Below are 21991 nucleotides of genomic sequence, written 5' to 3'. Positions count from 1 at the left end.
TATTTTTCACAAATTTCATATCATCTGCGTTCCTCTAGCTCTTGGCCCATCCTCTTGTTTTAATCCCTAATCAGATTGTACCATGAGTTTGCAGGAGGAAGGTTAACTTTACATTTGCAGTCTGATTAAGGGCTGGGCGCATATTAAATGCCCAAGAAGTTTGTCAAATAACTAAATAAGAAAAAGATGCAAAAAAGGTAATATTCTAATAAGAGGAACTGATTAAAAGAAAGATCTTAGCACTGTTTACAGTAGGGTCTAAGGATCAGCAGCACCAATTTCACTTAAAGTTATAAATGCAAATTACTAGCACTATGGGGGGATTAAATTGGAATCTTTGAGGGCAGAACCCACAGGACTCTATACCTTAACACCCTTTCCACATGATTCCTATGTATGCTAAAGTTTGAGAATACTCTATCTAGCATCACAAACATCTCAAGAGATTTTGCAATTTTGTAGTGTTTATGCTTTGCAAAGCAGTCTGCCATCTGGTATCTCACCTGAGTGAGCTTCAACACTGGCCTCATCACAGGTAGGGGCATTACTATTAATCCCAGATTTACCCAGGGAAATGTGACATAATTTGACAGTTTATAAAGCTTGTTGGCAATAGAATTAACATTGGAAGTAGTCCCTTTCCATCAGGTAAGTTTGCTTTTTGGCTTAAATGAAGATAATGTTCCTAGTCATTTCCTGACCCTGATTTTGTTTTTTCTCAGGAGAAGGGCAGTATTTGCTCTGGCATACCCGTTCTCCTACCCAAACCCCACTGTGTCAATGGCAGGCCTCTCAGAGATAGCTGGTCAGGTTAAGAAGTGTGGTCAACAGCCAAAGAATAAATGGATCCTAATGAGCTCACTTGAGAATCAAAACTGATGACTTGGTTATCAAAACAATTCATCTAGAGATCTTATGCATTCATGTAATATACCACTAAGTGCTAAGAGCATATGCCTGAAATGTTAACTTTGGTTATCTCTGGGAAATGGATTTATGGATAATTTTTCTGAAGTCCCACTGTGATTATATCCTTTTTTTTTTTGTAATGGGAGACAGACCTTTGAATGAAGCATACTAATACTGTAATTCAAAGAAAGAAATCCTGGGTTTTTTTTTCTAATTTTAGTCACTAATTTGATACAACTTCAGAACTGGAATTTCATCAGAAGTCATCTATCTAGAATTCAGAAACTGAGCACGAATGGCTGACTTGACGAGGAAGTAACTAGAGCCAGGATCCAGTTCAGTGTTCTTTTTATTTTTACTGTTTCATTCTATATTGTTAATATTTTTTTTTCCTGTTCTTTTCATCGTGCAGATGGAGAATTAGTCAGCACTCTTCAAATAGTAACTTTCTTTTACATGGAGACCATTAATAAGTGATGAAACTTATCACTACTTCTTTAAAAGTAGATACTCAATAACCTTGAAGATTAAATGGGATCTATGTCCTGTTTGAAAGGAAAAATACCAGCTCAGCCTGAACTTAGGAAAATGTATATGTGAGATACAGGCAGATAAAACTAATAAGACCATTTTGATATGAAATAATTGATGATCGTTTTCTTTTAATTTGGTCATGCAAAACCTAAGCTTAGAGTTCATTATTTTCTTACTGTTTAGAGCATAGTAGTAGGAAAATACTCTGTGTTATCTGCCTTTGTCTGTCAGTGGGAAAATGAAGAACTATGATAGTAAGGTTTCAACAGATAAGTAGTAGAACAGAACTGATTTTCCACCTTGTGTGTGCCTTTGCTTCATGACCACGTAAGGCAGCTTTTTGGCTGCACATAAGGGTTTTCCAGCCAAATGACTAATTCAAGCTTCCTGGATATTAAATTTAGATTCAGATAGTCTTATCTTACCTTAAATATGGAATATTTTTCACAGCTTGATTACACAGCATTACAGAATAGACACTTCTTACCTTGTGCAACTATGACTATCCTTAATGTTTTCTTATTCTCTGCCTTTTTCCCCCTGGTGGCACTTGAAGATGAGTTATGTAGGGAGAGCAGTGGGTATGAATTTAGTAGAAGATCTGGAAGAAAAGTAACATTTTATTTAGAACTATAAAAAGGCTTTTTTAAGAACCTGCTAGGTAATTGGATGTGTGTTTAAAGAATAAAGAAATAAATACATTTCTATTTCTTATAGAAAATAGATTTTATTGCAGTATCATTAAAGTTAGCTCTGAATGCATGTATTTTTCAGCTTGTATCCTTTTTTAGGTTCTCATCCTTAGGTTGATAAGGTTACCTTTTTGAGAGGATAGTTTTGTGTGACTTTTCTGTGTGTGGGTTTCTAAGACTAGGGGATTATAATCTATAACACTTATTTCCTTACCACTTATTTTCTGTAATTGGGTTTCTATCTCTCCCATTCTGCTGGAGGTCTTTTTTCATTCTTTCATTCCACAGATACTTATTTATTGCCTATCACAGTCTGGGTGTAATGATAAATACCAGAATACATTGATCATGTTCTTTTACAGTGATGTTCTTATCCTCAATGAGTTTATAGTCTAGACAGGGAGAGGCAGGGCCTGGAGAAAAGGAGACTAATTTGGAGGCTGTTTTCAGCCAGGGAAGAGACAATATGGCTTGAATAGCAGAGTAAAAGTGGCAATGGAGTGAAGTAGACCCATTTGAGCACTAGTAGAGATAGACGTAAAAGGACTTGGTGACTGATTGGATATGAGGGAGGAAGGTTTGCTGGAGCAAGTGCGTTTGGAGAGGAGTACAATGAATTCCGTTTAAAACATGCTATGGCTGAGGTCTACAATGCAGGAGAGCCATCTGGCCAGAAGATGTGTGTGGGAATCATTGGCAGGTGGATAGTTGAAGACATGGTGGTAAATGAGTTCACTTAGAGAGAGTCTGAGGATTGAGACGAGGCCACTGGTTGAGGAACAGTCTGAGGAAGAGGTGCCTGAGAAGGAGCAACCAGAAAGGTAGAAGGAAAGCAGGAGATTGTAGGATTGTGGAGCCAGTAGAATATGTTTCAAGAAGGGAGTAACTAATAGAATCAAGTGTTGCAGTTATTTGAATACAGACTGAAGAATGCCTACTGAATGAGTAAAATTATTATTTGAGACTTTTGGAAGAGCTGTTTTAGTAGAGTATTGGGGACAAAGACCAGCTTCAACTGAGAAAGTAGAGGTGGTATAGCAGTTCTATTGACACTCACTCTAGCCTTGGTTTCCTTAGCATTGTACGACACTGATCTCTCTCTTTGGCGTCTTTTCTTAGTTTCTTTTTTTTTTTCTAAAATCCTGAATAGAGACATTTCCACAAAGTGAGTCTTTCATTCTCTTATCTCTGAGCTTTAGTTTCCTTGTCTATAAAATAGGGGATAATAGTAGTGTCTTCTTCATAGGGTTTTCCTGAGGATTAAGTTAGATAATCCAAGTGAAGCACTTATCATGGTGCCTGGCATATTATCAGTAATTAGTAGAGAGTGACTGTTAGTGGTGTAGTTGTCATTATTGTCGTCATCATTGTCATCATCTTCATCATCATCATCTTACTTTTGGCTTACTTTTGTAGCGGTTGTCTCTATTATGACAGCTTTAGCTGTCAGCCACATGTAGAAGAACCTAGATCTGTGTTTCTAATACTGGACTTCTGCTAATACTGCAGTTCTCCATGAACTAAGCTGCTGGAATTCAGTATACCAGAAATGGGTTGGCTTTTAACAGTGGGGATTTATTAACTTAAAATTTACAGTTGTTAGGCTGTGAAAATGTCTCAAGGCATCAACAGGACGATACCTGGACTCTAAAGACAGGTTGCAAGCATCTGGGGTTTCTCTGTCACATGGGAAGGCATATGGAGACATCTGCTGCTCTTTCTTTCCTGGGTTTCATTGCTTTCAGTTTTTGGCTTCAATGGCTCCCTTTCTCAGTTTCTCCGGTGCTCTTCTCTTTGAGCTTCTCTTAATTTCATCTCTTTGCTTCTGTATGTGTTTTATCCTCTTAAAAAGGACCCTGGTAGGATGATTAAGACCCACTTGAATGGAGTGGATCACATCTCAATTGAAATAATCTAATCAAAAAGTCCTATCCACAATAGGTCTACACCCACAAGACGGAATTAAGAGAACATGGCCTTTTCTGGGGTACATAAGAGATTCAAGCTATCACAGTCACCCACAGAATTTGACTGCATGTCTTCTCCATGCTGTACACGCGCCATGTGTTGGGGGGTGTGCGTGGTTACAAAGAAGCATAAAATGGGGCCTGTGTCCTCACTTATTCTGTGAATTAGGCCTTTTTTGGTTATAAGTGACAGAAACCCAAATTCCACTAATATAATCAACGAGGGGACTTTATTGGAATGATACTGGTGTATCTTACAGAATACAAGCAGGACCTTACTAACTCAGCTGTGGGAAGGATAGAGATGCAGCTGGGCCTTGGGAACATCTGAAATATCTGCCATCTCTCTTTATGTTCCTCTAGACAGTATGGTTAAAGGTACAGAAAACAGCCTACCGTTACTTTAGTTTGTGGAGTGCTTTCTCATGTATTTTTGCATCTAATCCTCACAATCAATTTGTGAGTAGGAAATTGTGATTGAAGAAATTTGTGATTGAGAAACCTGAGAATCACAGAAGTCACCACATATTGAAGGTCCTGTGGCAGTATTACAGGGAGCTGATATTCAAATCTAGGTTTCTAATACCGGTGTTTTATTACTATGCTACATTTTTGTGACTCCAGAAATCACTTGTAGTATATGTGTATAAGGGTGTGTTATTTTTTCTGAAGGATAGAAATCATAATAAAGAGAAATTATAATCTCTAAGGTTAGCAGGTTTCTTCCCCTAAGAGACCGTTTCTAATTCAAGTCAATTTAAGGAATCATGTAGTAATTTAATTTTAATCTAAAAGATCTTTTGTCTTTTAGATGAGTCATGAAAATCTTCAGCCTAACAGAATCCAGGCAACTGAGTTAACTGCAATGTAATGTTTTAATTTCTTTTTTATTTATTTAATAATTTTGGATGGGAGTAAGGTGCGGAATGATTTTAGTTTGTGTTTTTAGGTCGTCCTTTAGTATGTCTGCTACTAAAGGCAAATACTTGTTTTCTTAATCTAGTGTTGTGTGGGCAGTAGAAGATTCTGTATGAATATGAACACATTTCAGTTTATTTCTAGTAGCTTTAAATTGTGCTAGACTGGTACAGGTTTATGTCTCGTTATGTGAATGATTCCTAATTTCTTTTATTCTTTGATTCGTCAGAGGATAGTATTTGTCATCATCATCTTTTTTTTTTTTTTTTAAGGGAATTGTATATGTTGGTGAGGAATGGTGTACCTTTGAAAAATGTATGCTTGACTTTGTTTGTTTCCCCTCTTCCTTCTTTATTATTAGCATTTCACTCCTCATCCCAATGCCAAGTTCATCTTCCAATATGCCACTGAAATTGTTCTTGCCAAGGTCACTGGGAAGCTCTTTGTTGTAAATTTCCTTGCCTTTACCTTACATGACCTCCGTGTAGCTAGCCTTTGACTCTGTTGATGTTCTCTTCTCCCTTCCCTTCTAAAACTTACCCTCATGGCTTCCTTCTTTTTCTCTAGCCACTTCGTAACCATCCTTTAAATGCTGCAGTTTCTTTGAGTGTTAGTTCTGGACCTTGCTTTTCTTTTTCTGTGTATTCTTCCTGAGTGATCTCATTCTCTCAGATATTTATCATTTTAAAAATTTTCAATGTCAGTCTGTCTCTTGAGCTCCAGACTTGAATAGCCAAATATGTAAGGACATAACTCCTTTTAAACTTAACACTTCCAGATCTAAACCCACCATCTATCCTCCCAAAGTTTATTTCATCTTTAATTCTCTATCAGGAAAGGGAATCATTTTCTTCAGAGTTGCTCAAGCCAGAAACCAGACAAAGGAATCTCAGACTCCTCCCTATTTTAATACTGACCCTTCACTTCAGCTAATTCTGTCCATTTCATAATTTGATTCTTGCAGCAGCTCTGTGAAACTCCCAGAACTTGTATTATTACTTTGTTTTTACAAATTAGGACACTTAGAGAAGTTGAGAGATTTTTTCCATAATTGAACCATTAGGGAATGTCAATGCTGCGAAAAAATGTACATCTTTTGTTTCTTACCCATTAGTTATGTAAGACAGAAAAAGCAAAGGAACCAAAAGAGAAAAGTTATCATCCTCCTGGTGGAAACAATTCAAAGGAATCATCTTGCATGATGCTTCAGGTTTGGAGACGCTGAGGTCCTTTGTTCACTGCTCTGTATATTCCCTCTTCACCTTGGAGGAGGTGTTGGACCTTCACTATCCTCACTGAGAGCCACAGCTGCTGTGTTTTTTTTTTTATTTTTGAACAGCTTTATTGAGATATAAATCACAGTATCATAAAATTCAACCATTTAAAGTGTACACTTTAGTGGTTCTTAGTGTCTTCACAGAGTGTGCAGTTATCACAACTAATTCCAGAACATTGTGTCTCCTCTAAAAGAAATCCTGTATATGTTAGCAGTCAACACCCACCTCTAAGTAACCACAAATCTATTTCCTGTCTCTATAAATTTGCCTTTTCTGATCATTTCATATCAATTGAATCATATAATATGTAGTCTTTTGTGATTACCTTCTTTTACTTTTGCAGTGTTTTCAAGGTTCATCTATGTCATAACAGTATCAGAACGTCATTCCTTTTTATTGCTTAATAATATTCCATTGTATAGATATACTGCATTTTGATTAGTTGATGGACATTTGGGTTGTTTGTTTACAAGTCTTTGGATGAATTTATGTTTTTATTTTGTATTGTAACTCTGTGTTTTAACTTTTTGAGGAACTGCCATACTGTTTCCCAAAGTGGCTGCGCCATTTACATTCCCACTAGCAGTGACTACGTATGAGGGTTCCGGTTTTTCTGTATCATAGCCAACACTTGTTATTGTCTGTATTTTTTTATTATAGCCATTCTAGTGTGTGTGAAGTGATATCTCACTGTGGTTTTGATTTGCATTTCTCTGATGGCTACTGCTATTGAGCATCTTTTCATGTGCTCTTTGGTCATTCATATATCTTCCTTGGGAAAATATGTGTTCAAAACCATTGCCCATTTTAAAATTTGTTTATTTGTGTTTTTATTGCTGAGTTATAAAAACATTATATATGTTCTGGATACTAGTCCTTTATCAGATAAATGATTTGCAAATATTTTCTCCCATTTGTGGGATGTCTATACTTTCTTGATGGTATCATTTGCAGCACGAAAGTTTTAATTTTGATGTTGCAGCTGTAGGTTTTATTAATATTGCCGAGATTGTGCTATGGTAGAATAGAGAAGAACTTTCCTCTGCTTAAAATGGATGTATAGCTCAAACTAGGCAGTGCTGCAAGTAGAGTCCTCTCATTTTTGGCTTGTCTCTTGCTAGCTACTATTACACCTCTCCTCTTTTCTTCCCCCACGTAGCCTGTCTTGTGGTTATGATTGCCACTCTGTAGGAACATGCCTATCTTGGCCTTGCGTCTCCAGGACTGGCAGAGGCTGACACTGTGTTGGCATTTCAAGGGAGTACTATTTCATGGTGTTAGCTGATACCATGGATCCTATCTTCCATCTCAATTCCCCATTGGCCTCTTTTTTAAATGGAGCACTGCCCCTGATTGCAGAGCTGCTCTTGAATTACAAACCTGTCTTTTACTGACAAAGTGTGTAGTCATGGAACTCAGTGGCCCCAGAGATGGCCAGATAGCAGCACCCCTCAGTTCAGAGGAGCATCTTGTCCTTCTAGAGTTTTCTGCGTTATTGCTGGTCATGCAGTATTATAGCTACTAATGCACATCATGGATCAATATGAACTAAAAAAATGTTGGGTTATAACATAAGGTTATTAAGTTTTAATTTTGCCAAGTAAGGACATTTGGAAACAGAGCTGCCATTAGGATGGAAAATAACTGAGATTTTCCTACTAAGAGAATACAAAAATATAAAATTAAGTAAATTTACCTTGTGAAAATCAGCATATGGTTCTTATTTTTCTACATGCCACTGAAAAGTACATGCAGTCTGTGGATTGATATTTGGGAGCCATAAGCATCATATGCAATGTAAATTATTATTTGAAAGACAAAATCTTCACTTAATCAGTTGTTTACTCTGTGTGATGTTAGATACAAATTTTATACAGATTATTTCTCTCTACTGAATTAACTGTTTGAGCTGTTATGTTTAGACACATCTTCCAGTACTTTGTACCTCTCTGCTGATATTTGAGTAGTTCTCTAGTAACACAGATGAGAATGCAGAATTGTTTTAGGTACATGTGAATATAAATATGAACTGACCTTTAAAAGATAAAGGACAACTTGTCATTCAAAAGGGTAGAATGGCTCCTATTTACAAATACAATTTGTATTTCTAGATTATTTATGTACAACCTAGACTATAAGCGCTACATAAATTTCTATTGATTCTGTGTCATCTAAATTACAATGTCAAATAGACATTAAGGTTTTAGCATAAGATAAAATGGGCTGTCACGTTGGCACATTAACTTTAATAATTGGGCAGTAAAGAAGCCATAGGAATAGATAATGTGCTGTGCATTTTAATGAGATTATAGTTATAACCTTTTATTTATGGTAATATAATCTCGTTAATTAACCCTGCTGACAAGCTCTTTTGCTTTCGTGTTTCTATCCAGGTTGGTTCTGAAATCTTTTTAGGAATTATGAACCAAGAGCCACAATAAAGTTCACATTCCAAATTTTCATACTTTCATATGTTTTCTATATGTTCATGGTAGGCACATTAAATTCATTCAACAAATATTTGCTGATCACTGTTTTTAAGTGCTCTGAAGTATACACAGTTGTGTAAAGCAGTGCCTACGCTGAAAGAGTAACTCTGGAGAAGAGGGGTAAAATATATAGAATACATATAAATAAATATTACCCTAATTCAAAGCCACATATGCTAATTTTCTTAAAATTGGGATAAAATACTATATAAGTTGAGAGGAAGAACAGAAGATTCCAGGCCTGGGTGCTCAGTAATACTTTAGGCTTGGTGGTAGAGGGATTACTTTATATCTGCGAAATAAAGCTCTACGCTTTCTGTAAATATACATCTAAATTCCAGAACTGTAGTAAGAGGTTGGGGGCTAAATACACTGATATGGAAATCAAGTTTGTTCTAGGCCCCACTCCCTTGCAACCTCATTTTGTGTCCTTGAGTATATAAAATCAATGTAATAATATGTTCCCAGCGTATCTTACTGTGATAAATGAGATAACTTGGATGTCTAAGCCGCTCCCTGTGGTGACAGTCAGACTGCTTGGCAGGTGCGTATTTTTTTTACCCCAGGCAAAACTTCGGCCATACATTTCAATCAAAGTAAGCACAGCTTTCCATGACTAAAAGGATTAATATCCTTACCAAAGTGTTCAATTTATTGCCAGGGAGTAGCACATTCTGTGTAACATCTGAACTGTTGTCTGAAAGACTGCTTCAGTGTCTGGGAGAAATTGCCTATGTGAATATGGAGTAGTAGTATTGTATTTCACTGAAATATGTTTAAAAGGAAACAAATGTGTTTCTAGAACTGGTACTGCTGGTCTTGGGACTTTACAGTTGGCTTTTAAATTCTTACATCATTTCCATTTTATGACAGAGGAAAGTAAGACTCAGATAAGAAAAGTTGCTTATATTATACAATTGTTTGAAATAAAATCTTTTGAAATCTAACTTTTGTGCAGTTTACATTATAGTATGCTACTTAGATTTAATTTTATCCTTTTCCTGGAGGTCAGTGTAAACCATCTCTCTGTGTGTAAATCTTCTCTCTTTATTTTTGTTTTTATTAATAGGTTACTTCTAGAACTGCTGGAGTTGCTGTTTGACAAGTTTAACGCTGTAGCCACTGCACACTCTGTGGTCCTGGGATATCTGCAGCAGACTGTTGTGCCTGCATTGACTCAACAGGAAGATATTAAATTGTATGATATGGCAGATGTATGGGTGAAGATCCAAGATGTCCTGCAGGTAAGACCCTTTTATAAAGGGTGTCATCTTGATTCTGAATAACAATTTAGAAAAATAATCAGTCACCTAAAATTTACGTTAAAAATGATAAACAAGTTGAGAAAGTAATTTTTCCATGGAAAGGCTGATGTGAACTTCTATCACCTTCAAAAAACCTTTAAGCAAACTGTTTTGTAAATATTAAAAATAGGAAAAAGATTCTCAATATGTAGTTACCAATGATGTGCAGTATCTGGTTTGCACGTTATAATGAACGTTAAACCAGTGGAATTAGTCATATATTAAGATAATAAATATTAAAATGTTCTTAAACACCATTTTATAAACATATATTTACCTTACTTTTATTGACCATTTTCCTATAGTCAACTTTTGCATATATTGATTAAATAACAGGTCAAGAGCTTATTTTGAGGATTAAGAATAGATCTGTAAGCTATAAATATATCACTGATTGGTTTGTCAGAGATTGGAGAAATGATATTGTTTGATATGATGCTTCTTTGATAGTATTTACAAATTGTATTTTATTTCTCCACATGTTCTGGGAAAATATATTTGATTTGGCCAGTGAAAATTTGGAATACAATTAAGAGTTAGCTTAAGCAAGTTTAACATAGCTAAATAGAAGTGAGGTGGTTAGCAAGTATCTGACTAAAATGAAAAAAAAATTAAGTGTATGTGGGACATGGAAAAATATCACTATGTAGAAATGAAATTAGTTGCATGGGAAACAGAAGTCTTTACAAGAGAAAATATATAATGAATGTAAATTATAGCTGTTTCTCAGAGAATATGCTTACTTACTCTTATGGATTGAATGATTTTTGACTATTCATTAGGCTTTTTTTTTTTTTCTTTCTTTTTTTTGGTGCAGTCTGTGTGCTTTGTTGTTGAGATTCAATAGAAATTCCTTTTGAAGTCCTGAGCTCTTTTTAAAATGGTTATGTCAACCGTGTGTCTATAGTAGTGCCTGATGGATATTTGTGTTATGAATAAAATATCTTTGTTGCTTGGAAGCTGGTTATTTAACTTCTTTGTATCTTGGTTTGCTAATCTGTCAAATGGAAATATTATGTGCCTCTCACATTATGTGCTTATTTTAAGTGTGAAATGAGATAATGGATTTTTAAGTTATTTCAAAAATATTATTAGCTGCTTTTGGTTCTTGCCTTAATGAAGTTACCTACTGCTATAAGCAAATGTAAAACTGGATTGGATATATGAAGCAGCTATTTTCAGACAGCACAGGGCTGTCTGTGATCTTGAGAGAAGGGAAGCACATGAAGTGAGCTCCACATTCATTCTAGCTTAACTGTTGGGGACACGTTCAAAAGGCATAGGAAGAGAAGCATGGGCAAAGAAGCAGAGATCAGAGTCTGGGGCTGGGGAGGTAGCTAGAATTTGTGGGAAGGATATTAGAGAGATGGACTTGCATACAGAAAGAGCCCCAGAAATCTGCAGAGAGTCCCATTATGCCTTTGGTCAAATACTAAACTGTGCATGCTATAAAACCTGGTAGAAAACAGCTGCTGGGAACCATGAGGTAAATGGAGATTCCAGAAGTTGCATGATGCTGGGAAATGTTGGAGTTCAGACCAGCCAATGTGGAGAGAAATCACTGAATGTCCTGTGCTCTCAGTTGTAACCTCAGAGAGATCATGCCTAGGAATAATGTCCTAGGGCTGTTAGTACTAGAGGAGGAAAGGTTACTCTAGATTCCTCATAACAAAGCTGTAAACCAAGTCTCTGTGGTATCAGGAATCCTGAGACTGCAAATTAACAAAACTCCACTATAAAGACAGATAATATAATCCAGATAATCATCCACAATGTCCAGCATACAATTAGTCTACTTGTGAAAAGTCAGGAAAATGTGACTTGTAAGCAGAAGAAAATAATTGATAGAAATTATTGTGTGAAATGAAAATTTCTCTAGATGGATATACCAGCAGATTCCATATTTCAGAAGAAAGGATCACTGAATTTGAAGACAGATCAATATAAACCATTTAAACAAAAGCCCTGGGAGAAGAAAATAGACTGAAAAGAAAACTGAACAGAGCATCATTGTCCTGTGGGAAAATATGCAGTCTAACATTTGGGTAGCTGCAGGTCATGAAGGGAAAGGTAGAGAGAAATTAAGCAGAAAGAAAATATTGGAAGAAAGAATGACCAAAAATTTCCTAAGTTAATGAAAAACATAAACCACAGATCCAAGAAACTCAAAAAATCCGTAGAAAGATCAACACAAAGAAAACCACACCTAAGGATGTCTTTTTTCAGGTCCCTAAAAGCCAAAAATAAAGAAAAATATTTAAAAAGATGCATTGCCTAGAGGGGAACAGTGCTAAGAATTATCACTGACTTCTCGCCAGGAACAATGCAAGCTAGGAAAATATATGCCTTCTTTAAAGTGCTAGAAAAAACTATAAACTAGTTAATCTAGAATTTTATATTAACCAAAAGTATCCTTTGAAATGACAGTAGAGACATTTCCAGATGAACAAAACCTCTAAGAATTTGTAACTACTAGATCTGCACTTCAAGAAATGTTATGGGAAATTTTCAAGCTGAAGGAAAAATCAAACCAGTTGGTAACTCAGACCTACAGGAAAAATAAAGAGGGCCAGAAAAGGCAAATATCTGGGTGAAAATAAAATATTTCTTTCTCATTTCTTAATTTCTTTAAAATGTAATTGTTTAAAGCAGAAACAATAATAATATATCTGGGCTTTATAATATATTTGGAATTAAAATCTGTGATGATAATAGCAGAAAGGATGTGAACAGGGAAAATGAAACTGTAGTGGTATCAGGTTTTTATGTTGTACATGAAGTGATAAAATTTTCCAGGTAGACTGTGATGAGATAGGAATGTATATTTTAATCCCTAGAGCAACCAATAAAATTATGTAACAGATGATAGCTAAAAACCTAGAAGAGGGGATGAAATTGAATAAATATTTGATTACTCCAAAAGAAAGCAAGAAAGGAATTAGAGGAACAAATAAAAGATAGGGCAAATAGAAAACAAATAGCAAAATGTTTTATTTATACCATGTATAAATAATGTAGGTAGATCATTACATACATTAAATGTAAATGAACTAAAAGCTTCAGTTAAAAAGCAGAGATTGTCAGATTGGTTTTTAAAAATGCAAGACACGACCATGCTATTTACAAAAGTTGTATTTTATTAATATTTTTTATTTTGAAGTAATTTCAAACTTTCTGTAGTTTTAAGAATACGAATAGTACAAAAAGCATCCATAAACCTCTTTATCTAAATTCATCTGCTGTTAACATTATACCACTTTATCATCTGTTTTCTCTCTCTCTCTCTACTTACTTATTTATCCATGCACAATTTTTTTTTCTGAACAATTTGAGAGTAAATTTTCTAGTCTGCTTTCTGTATTCTGTTATTTTTTTACAGTTATTTTTTCAGTTGAGCAAATAATATTCTATATAACAGCTTTTTTACCTCCAGAAGAGAATCCAGTCTAGGTTCAGGTATTGCATTTATTTTTCATGTCTTTTTAGATTCTTTTAAGCCTGACTATTTACACCACATTTCTTTTCCTTTTATGACAGTGGCAATTTTTAAGCATGCACCCTCCCTTTTTAATACAAGTTTCTCACTTGGAGTTTAAAACACACACTCTAAATATGAAGATAATGGTTAAAAGTATAAGGGTGGAATACAATTAGAAGTCAATAACCACGAGAGACTTAGAAAATTCACAAATACATAGAGGTTAAACAACACACTCCTAAACAATCAGTGGATTAAAGAAGAAATAGCAAGAGAAATTGCAAATGAAAATGAGAACGCAACATATCAAAACCTATGGCATGCAGTGAAAGTGGTACTGAGGGGGAATTTTATAGCACTAAACGCATACATCAAAAAGGAAGAAAGAGCTAAAATCACAGAACTAATGGAGCAACTGAAGAAGCTAGAAAATGAACAGCAAATTAATCCTTAACCAAGTAGAAGAAAATAAATAATAAGGATTAAAGCAGAAATAAATGACATAGAGAACAAAAAAACAATACAGAGAATAAATAACACCAAGAGTTGGTTCTCTGAGAAGATCAACAAGATTGACAAGCCCCTATCTAGACTGACAAAATGAAAAAGAGAGAAGATCCATATAAACAAAATAATGAGTGAGAAAGGTGACAATATTGCAGATCCCGAAGAAATTAAAAAAATTATAAGAGGATACTATGGACAACTGTGGGCCAACAAACCGGATAATGTAGAGGAAATGGACAGTTTCCTGGAAACAAATGAACAACCTAGACTGACCAGAGAAGAAATAGACCTCAACAAACCAATCACAAGCAGACATCCAATCAGTCATCAAAAAACTTCCCACAAATAAATGCCCAGAGCCAGATGGCTTCACAGGAGAATTCTACCAAACTTTCCAAAAAGAACTGACACCAATCTTACTTAAACTCTTTCAAAACATTGAAGAAAATGGAATACTACCTAACACATTTTATGAAGCTAACATCAATCTAATACCAAAACCAGGCAAAGATGCCACAAAAAAGGAAACCAGAGGCCAATCTCGTCACAAAAAAGGAAAACTACAGGCCAGTCTCTCTAATGAATATAGATGCAAAAATTCTCAACAAAATACTTGCAAATCGAATCCAAACACAAATTAAAAAAATCATACACCATGACCAAGTGGGGTTCATTCCAAGCATGCAAGGATGGTTCAACACAAGAAAATCAATCACTGTAATACAACACATTAACAAATCAAAAGAGAAAAATGAAATGATCATCTCAATAGATGCTGAAAAAGCATTTGACAAAATCCAACATCCCTTTTTGATAAAAACACTTCAAAAGGTAGGGATTGAAGGAAACTTCCTCAATATGATAAAGAGCATATATGAAAAACCCACAGCCAGCATAGTACTCAATGGTGAGAGACTGAAAGCCTTCCCTCTAAGATCAGGAACAAGACAAGGATGCCCGTTGTCACCATTGTTATTCAACATTGTGCTAGAAGTGCTAGCCAGGGCAATCTGGCAAGACAAAGAAATAAAAGGCATCCATATTGGGAAGGAAGAAGTAAAACTGTCATTATTTGCAGATGATATGATCTTATATGTGGAAAATCCTGAGAAATCGATTATATAGCTACTGGAGCTAATAAACAAATTTAGCAAATAGTGGGATACAAGATTAATGCACATAAGTCAGTAATGTTTCTATATGCTAGAAAGGAAAGAAGTGAAGAGACACTCAAGGAAAAGATAACATTTTCAATGGCAACTAAAAAAATCAGGTACCTAGGAAATAAACTTAACCAACGATGTAAAAGACCTATACAAAGAAAACTACATAACTCTACTAAAAGAAATAGAAGGGGACCTTAAAAGATGGAAAAATATTCCATGTTCATGGATAGGAAGACTAAATGTCATCAAGATGTCAATTCTACCGAAACTCATCTACAGATTCAATGCAATCCCAATCAAAATTCCAACAACCTACTTTGCAGACTTGGAAAAGCTAGTTATCAAATTTATTTGGAAAGGGAAGATGCCTCGAATTGCTAAAGACACTCTAAAAAAGAAAAACGAAGTGGGAGGACTTACACTCCCTGACTTTGAAGCTTATTATAAAGCCACAGTTGCCAAAACAGCATGGTACCGGCACAAAGATAGACACATAGATCAATGGAATTGAATTGAGAATTCAGAGATAGACCCTCAGATCTATGGCCGACTGATCTTTGATAAGGCCCCCAAAGTCACTGAACTGAGTCATAATGGTCTTTTCAACAAATGGGGCTGGGAGAGTTGGATATCCATATCCAAAAGAATGAAAGAGGACCCCTACCTCACACTCTACACAATAATTAACTCAAAGTGGATCAAAGACCTCAATATAAAAGACAGTACCATAAAACTCCTTGAAGATAATGTAGGGAAACATCTTCAAGATCTTGTATTAGAAGGTTACTTCCTAGACCTTACACTCAAAGCACAAGCAACAAAGGAAAAAATAGATAAATGGGAACTCCTCAAGCTTAGAAGTTTCTGTACCTCAAAGGAATTTGTCAAAAAGGTGAAGAGGTAGCCAACTGAATGGGAAGAAATTTTTGGAAACTGTGTGTCTAACAAAAGACTGATATCTTGCATATGTAAAGAAATCCTACAACTCATTGACAATAGTACAGACAGCCCAATTATAAAATGGGCAGAAGATATGAAGAGATAGTTCTCTGAGGGGGAAATACAAATGGCCAATTAACACATGAAAAAATGTTCAGCTTCACTAGCTATTAAAGGGATGCAAATTAAGACTACAACGAGATACCATCTCACACCATTTAGAATGGCTGCCATTAAACAAACAGGAAACTACAAATGCTGGAGAGGATGTGGAGAAATTGGAACTCTTATTCATTGTTGGTGGGACTATATAATGGTTCAACCACTCTGGAAGACAGTCCGGCAGTTCCTTAGAAAACTAGATATAGAGTTACCCTTCGATCCGGCGATTGCACTTCTCGGTATGTACCCGGAAGATCTGAAAGCAGTGATGCGAACAGATACCTGCACGCCAATGTTCATAGCAGCATTATTCACAATTGCCAAGAGATGGAAACAACCCAAATGTCCTTCAACAGATGAGTGGATAAATAAAATGTGGTATATACACACAATGGAATACTATGCAGCAGTAAAAAGGAACAATGTTGTGAAACATATGACAACTTGGATGAACCTTGAAGACATAATGCTGAGCGAAATAAGCCAGGCACAAAAAGAGAAATATATGCTACCACTAATGTGAACATTGCTGGGGGAGAATGCAGGGGTGTTGGGCTTTCCCACCTTGATGGTTGCTGATGTGCTTACAGACATTGGGGACTGGTGGTTTGAATGGGCTGAGCCCTTAATCACGGGACTTGCCCTTGGGAAGACTGTTACGGCAAAGAAGAAGCTAGGTCTGCTTATAATTGTGTCTAAGTGTCTCCTCCTGAATGTGTTTTTGTTGCTCACATGTGGCCCTCTCTCTCTCACTAAGCCACCTTGGCAGATGAAATCACTGCCCCCCACCATGGGATTTGACACCCAGGGGTGTAAATACACTTTGCAACGTGGACTGTGATCCAGCATCGTGATGTAGAACATCTTCTTGACCAAAAGGGGGAAGTGAAATGAAATGAAATAAGCGTCAGTGTCTGAGAGATTCCAAAAGGAGCTGAGAGATCACTCTGGTGGGCACTCTTATGTACAATATAGATAACCCTTTTTAGGTTCTAATGAATTGGAATAGCTAGCAGTAAATACCTGAAACTATCAGACTACAACCCAGAACCCTTGAATCTTGAAGGTGATCATATAACAATGTAGCATATGAGGGGTAACAGTGTGACTGGGAAAGCCATATGGATCACAGTCCCCTTTGTCCAGTGTATGGATGGATGAGTAGAAAAACGGGGGCACAAAAAAAAAAAACAAAAACCACCAGTGTTCTTTTTATTTTAATTGTTCTTTTTCACTTTGATTTTTATTCTTACTACTTTTGTGTGTGTAGTAATGAAAATGTTCAAAAATTAATTTTGGTGATGGACGCACAACTATATGGTGGTACTGTGAACAATTGTACACTTTGTATGACTGCATGGTATGTGAATATATCTCAATAAATTTGAGTTATTAAAAAAAGTATAAGGGTGGAAAGAGATGAACTGTGAAATACTAATAAAAATAACCAGTATTACACATAGTGGACATTATTAGAATTTATAATATTATCAAATGGAATTATTTGTATCATAGTACTTTTTACATATAAAAAGCCCTAGAAAGTATATTATGGACTATATAATCCTACCTTGGCAAAATTAAACAATACTTTACGAGTAAGTTTTTATGATTGCTGATATTTGCCTAATTTGGATTAATGTTCTAAATTCTTAACAATTTTAAATCTATCAGCATCCGGTTTATTATACTATCATGAATTACTTTTGGTTATGAACAAAGATATTATACCTTTCTTATAAGTATTTATTGAGACTCTTCTTATCTTGATTTGTGAAATCCATGTAGTGTCTACAGTTTGGAAAACAAAGCTCATTATCTCATATTATGAATGATTGTAAGCTATACGTTCTATCAGACATTTAACAGTGGAAATGTAAAAAGGATTTAAAATGAGTTTCTGCCCTTTTTAAATGAGTTATACCTTTCACACATGTGGTTTCAAATGAGTGATTTGAGGATCCTATCTTCATGTTATGGAATGACTTTTTAAACAGCTTTACAGAAATATAATTTACTGTTATACAATATAGTTCATCCTTTTAAAGTATAGGATTTGATGTTTAGTGTTTATGTGTATATATATATATATATATTTACACATATATATATATACATATATATATATAGTTGTGCAACCATCAGCATAACGAATTTTATAACATTTCATCACTCCAAAAAGAAACCTCTTGCCCATTAGCAGTCATCCCCCCATCCACCGCTCCACCCCAAGGTCTAGGCCACCACTAATCTTTCTAAATGACTTATTTTTATCATGGATCCATTGTTTTCATTCCATTAGTTTTCTACAATATTGATCCCTCAAAATTTTACAGTTTAAGAGAAAGTAGTCAAGATGTAGTTAAGACACTAAAAGGGTATAAATTTCATGTCAGTATCTTTCTGTTACTTTTTCCCAAATCATACACTTGACAGTACTGTTGCTATTTCATATTAATGCAGACATACATCATTGCCGTAAATTATTTTACAATAAAGGACATAAAACTCATCTAATAATATAAGGTGAGAGGTCTAACATAGAAAAATGTTCAATTTTATGTATTGTGTTTAATTGGATTGTGTCAAGGTATGATACCTTTCCCCTTTTCCTCTCTATTTATTCCCCCCTCCCCTTGCTTATCTGCTTGTTCTAGTTTACTAATGCTGCCATTATGCAAAATACCAGAAATGGATTGGCTTTTTTGTCATATTTTTTTGTTGTAGAATAAAACATATGTACATAAAAGTGACAACTTCCCATGAGCAATTTAACAAGTAGTTAGAGAACAAATCTAAGAATATCACAGATTACAATTCCACAGTTTCAGTTCTTTATTATGAAATATAACATATACAAAAAGATAATATCTTTCAAAGTATGATTTAGCAAGTAGATATATAGGAAATTCTCAAAGTTATTATGCATTATAGTACCATAGTTTCAGTTATTTCCTTCATGTGAAATATAACATATATACAAAAAGATATGGCTTTCAAATTACAGTTTAACAAATAGCTATAGAAAAAATTTCAAAGGATGCCATGGGTTACATTTCCACCATTTCAGTTCTCTCCTTCCAACTATTCTAATACCCTAGCAACTAAGAAAAAGAAAATTATGTAAAGATTCAGTATTCCTAATCATTTCTTAAATTCCATCTTGTCTGTTGCTACCCCTTCCTCTAGTTTAATCACTTTCCTGTTCTTCAGGGTTGTTTAGGCAGTGACCACTCTAACCTTTTCATGTTAAAAAGGAGTGTCAATTTTATAAGCAAAAGAAACACATCAAGTTAATGTTCTTGAACAGGCTATTGCCTCTGGGTTTTGGGACTTAGCTGGCATAGGAGCACTCTGAGGGATTTAAGTTTCTGACAAGTAAACTTAGTGAGTGAAACTTTTACAGAGTCTTGGATAGGGTATTCTTTAAGGTTTGGGGGACTACTGTTGACTTGGGCTTATCATGTGGTTGTTTGGCATATCTAGGCAAAGCTTGCATAGGAGTAACCTCCAGGACTACCTCTTGACTCTTTTTGAATTCTCTTAGCCACTAAAACCTTATTTTGTTGCCTTTTTTTTCCACTCTTTTGGTCAAAAAGACAGTCTCAATCCCTCGATGCCAGGGTCAGGCTCATTCCTGGAACCCATGTCCCACATCGCCAGGAACGCTCATTCATCTTGGGGGTCCTGTCCCACATCAGGGGGAGGGTGATGAATTTATTTGCAGAGTTTGGTGTAGAGAGAGAAAGTCCACATTTGAGCAACAAAAGAGGCTTTCTGGAGGTGACCGTTAGGCATAATTCATGTGGGCTTAGCCTCCTCTTTACAGCCATAAGTTTCACCAGAGCAAGCCTCAATATCGAGGGCTTGACTTAAAGTAGGGGGTTTCTAAGTGCACATAGTATATGTAATATCCACGATAATCCATCCATATCTCATGTTATCATCACTTAATTGTGCAATCCTCATCACTCTCCATTTTATACAATTCTCATGACCCAAAACATCTCGTAGCTCTTATCAGCCCTTAATTTTATTTGTCCCTAGTATTTGTGTAATACTAGTATGGTATTCTTATTAATTATGGTCCCTAGTATGCAATGTGTAGATTTTTCCTATGTACCCTTTTGTTGTCAACTCTCTGTGCTAATGTCATACCTTAGAAGTATATCATGCAAGAAGCTATCTATATTTTGGTGCTGATCTGTGGGAAACATGCCTTTAAACAACCCCTTTCATTCCTATTCACCTTCAGTACAGCTCTGATACTTGTAATCCCATTAACAAACAATCGTCACCTCTATCCATTACCATACCTTTGAATTCACCATCAACACATCTGAACATATTAGCTTATCATTCTTCCTTACTAGCTACTGTCTATCACTAGGTCCCCAATATTCTTATAAGACACTGATTTTACATTGTTCAGATAGTTCATAGAAGTGGTAACATATGCTCTCCTTTTGTGTCTGAGCTATTTCACTCAGAATTATATCTTTAAGATTCATCAGTGTTGACATATGTTTCAAGACCTTGTTGTTTCTTACTGCTGCATAGTATTCCATCGTATGTATATACCACATTTTGTTTATCTGCTTGTTTGTTGAAGGACACTTGGATTAATTCCATCTTTTGGCAGTTGTGAACAATGCTGCTATGAACATTGGTGAACAAATATCTGTTTGTGTCACTGCTTTCAAATCATCTGGGTATATACTGAGGAGTGGAATCGCCAGATCATAGGTTAATTCAGTATCTAGTTTTCTGAGAAACTGCCAGTCTGTCTTCCAGAGTTGCTGTACCATTATACAGTCCACCAGCAATGAATAAGAGTTCCAGTTTCTCCACATCCTCTCCAGCATTTGTAGTTTCCTATTTGTTTGATGGCAGCCATTCTTATTGGTGTGAGATGATATCTCATTGTGGTATTGATTTGCATCTCCCTAATAGCTAGTGAAGTTGAACATTTTTTCGTGTTTTTTTTTAACCATTTGTATTTCCTCTTTGGAGAAATGTCTTTTTATATCATGGACTGGCTTTTATAAAGGGTTTTTTTTATTAGGTTACAAATTTACAGTTCTAAGGCCATAAAAGTGTCCAAACAAAGACATCAACAAGAGGATACCTTCACTGAAGAAAGGCCAATAACATCCTGGAAACCTCTGTCAGCTGGGAAGGCATGTGGCTGGCATCTTTTGGTTCTGGATTGTGTTTTAGCTCCTGTGCATAATTGCTTTCTCCCAGGGTGTTTCTCTTTAAGTATCTAGGGGTTCTCTCTTTGCTTCTTCAGGGCAAACTCGGGGCTTCATATCTTAGCTTAGCATCTCCAAACGTCCTTCTGTCTGCATCTCTCACGTATCTAAGCATCAGAATGCGTCTGAGTCTGTGTTGGCTCTTAACTTCTCTTAAATACTCTAGTGAATCAATCAAGACCCACCCTGAATGGGTGGGGTCTACACCTCCATGGAAATAATTCACTCAGAGTTATCAATTGCAGTTGGGTGAGTCACATCTCCATGTAAACAATCAAAAGTTTCTACCCTAAAGTTGGATTAAAAGATCATGGCTCTTCTGGGGTCCATAACAGTTTCAAATGGCTACACCACTTTTCTGCCCACATCTTTTTTTTTTTTTTTTTTTAAATAC

At 35.6% G+C, this 21991-nt stretch overlaps 1 protein-coding gene across 6 annotated transcripts in view; it reads left to right on the top strand.

The window, feature by feature from the left end:
• The window catches only part of EXOC4 (exocyst complex component 4), a 953704-nt gene that overhangs the window by 157076 nt on the left and 774637 nt on the right, over positions 1-21991 (top strand). For all 6 annotated transcript variants that reach the window (XM_037836132.1, XM_037836133.1, XM_037836135.1 and 3 more), the window contains one exon: positions 9856-10030. In XM_037836132.1, coding sequence (XP_037692060.1) covers positions 9856-10030 — 175 coding nt within the window. The remainder of the gene's footprint in view (positions 1-9855; positions 10031-21991) is intronic.

Source organism: Choloepus didactylus, chromosome 5, assembly GCF_015220235.1.
Source record: "Choloepus didactylus isolate mChoDid1 chromosome 5, mChoDid1.pri, whole genome shotgun sequence".
Taxonomy (NCBI): domain Eukaryota; kingdom Metazoa; phylum Chordata; class Mammalia; order Pilosa; family Megalonychidae; genus Choloepus; species Choloepus didactylus.
The sequence above is the reverse complement of the archived record's forward strand: the minus strand, read 5'-3'. Positions and strand labels throughout refer to the sequence as shown.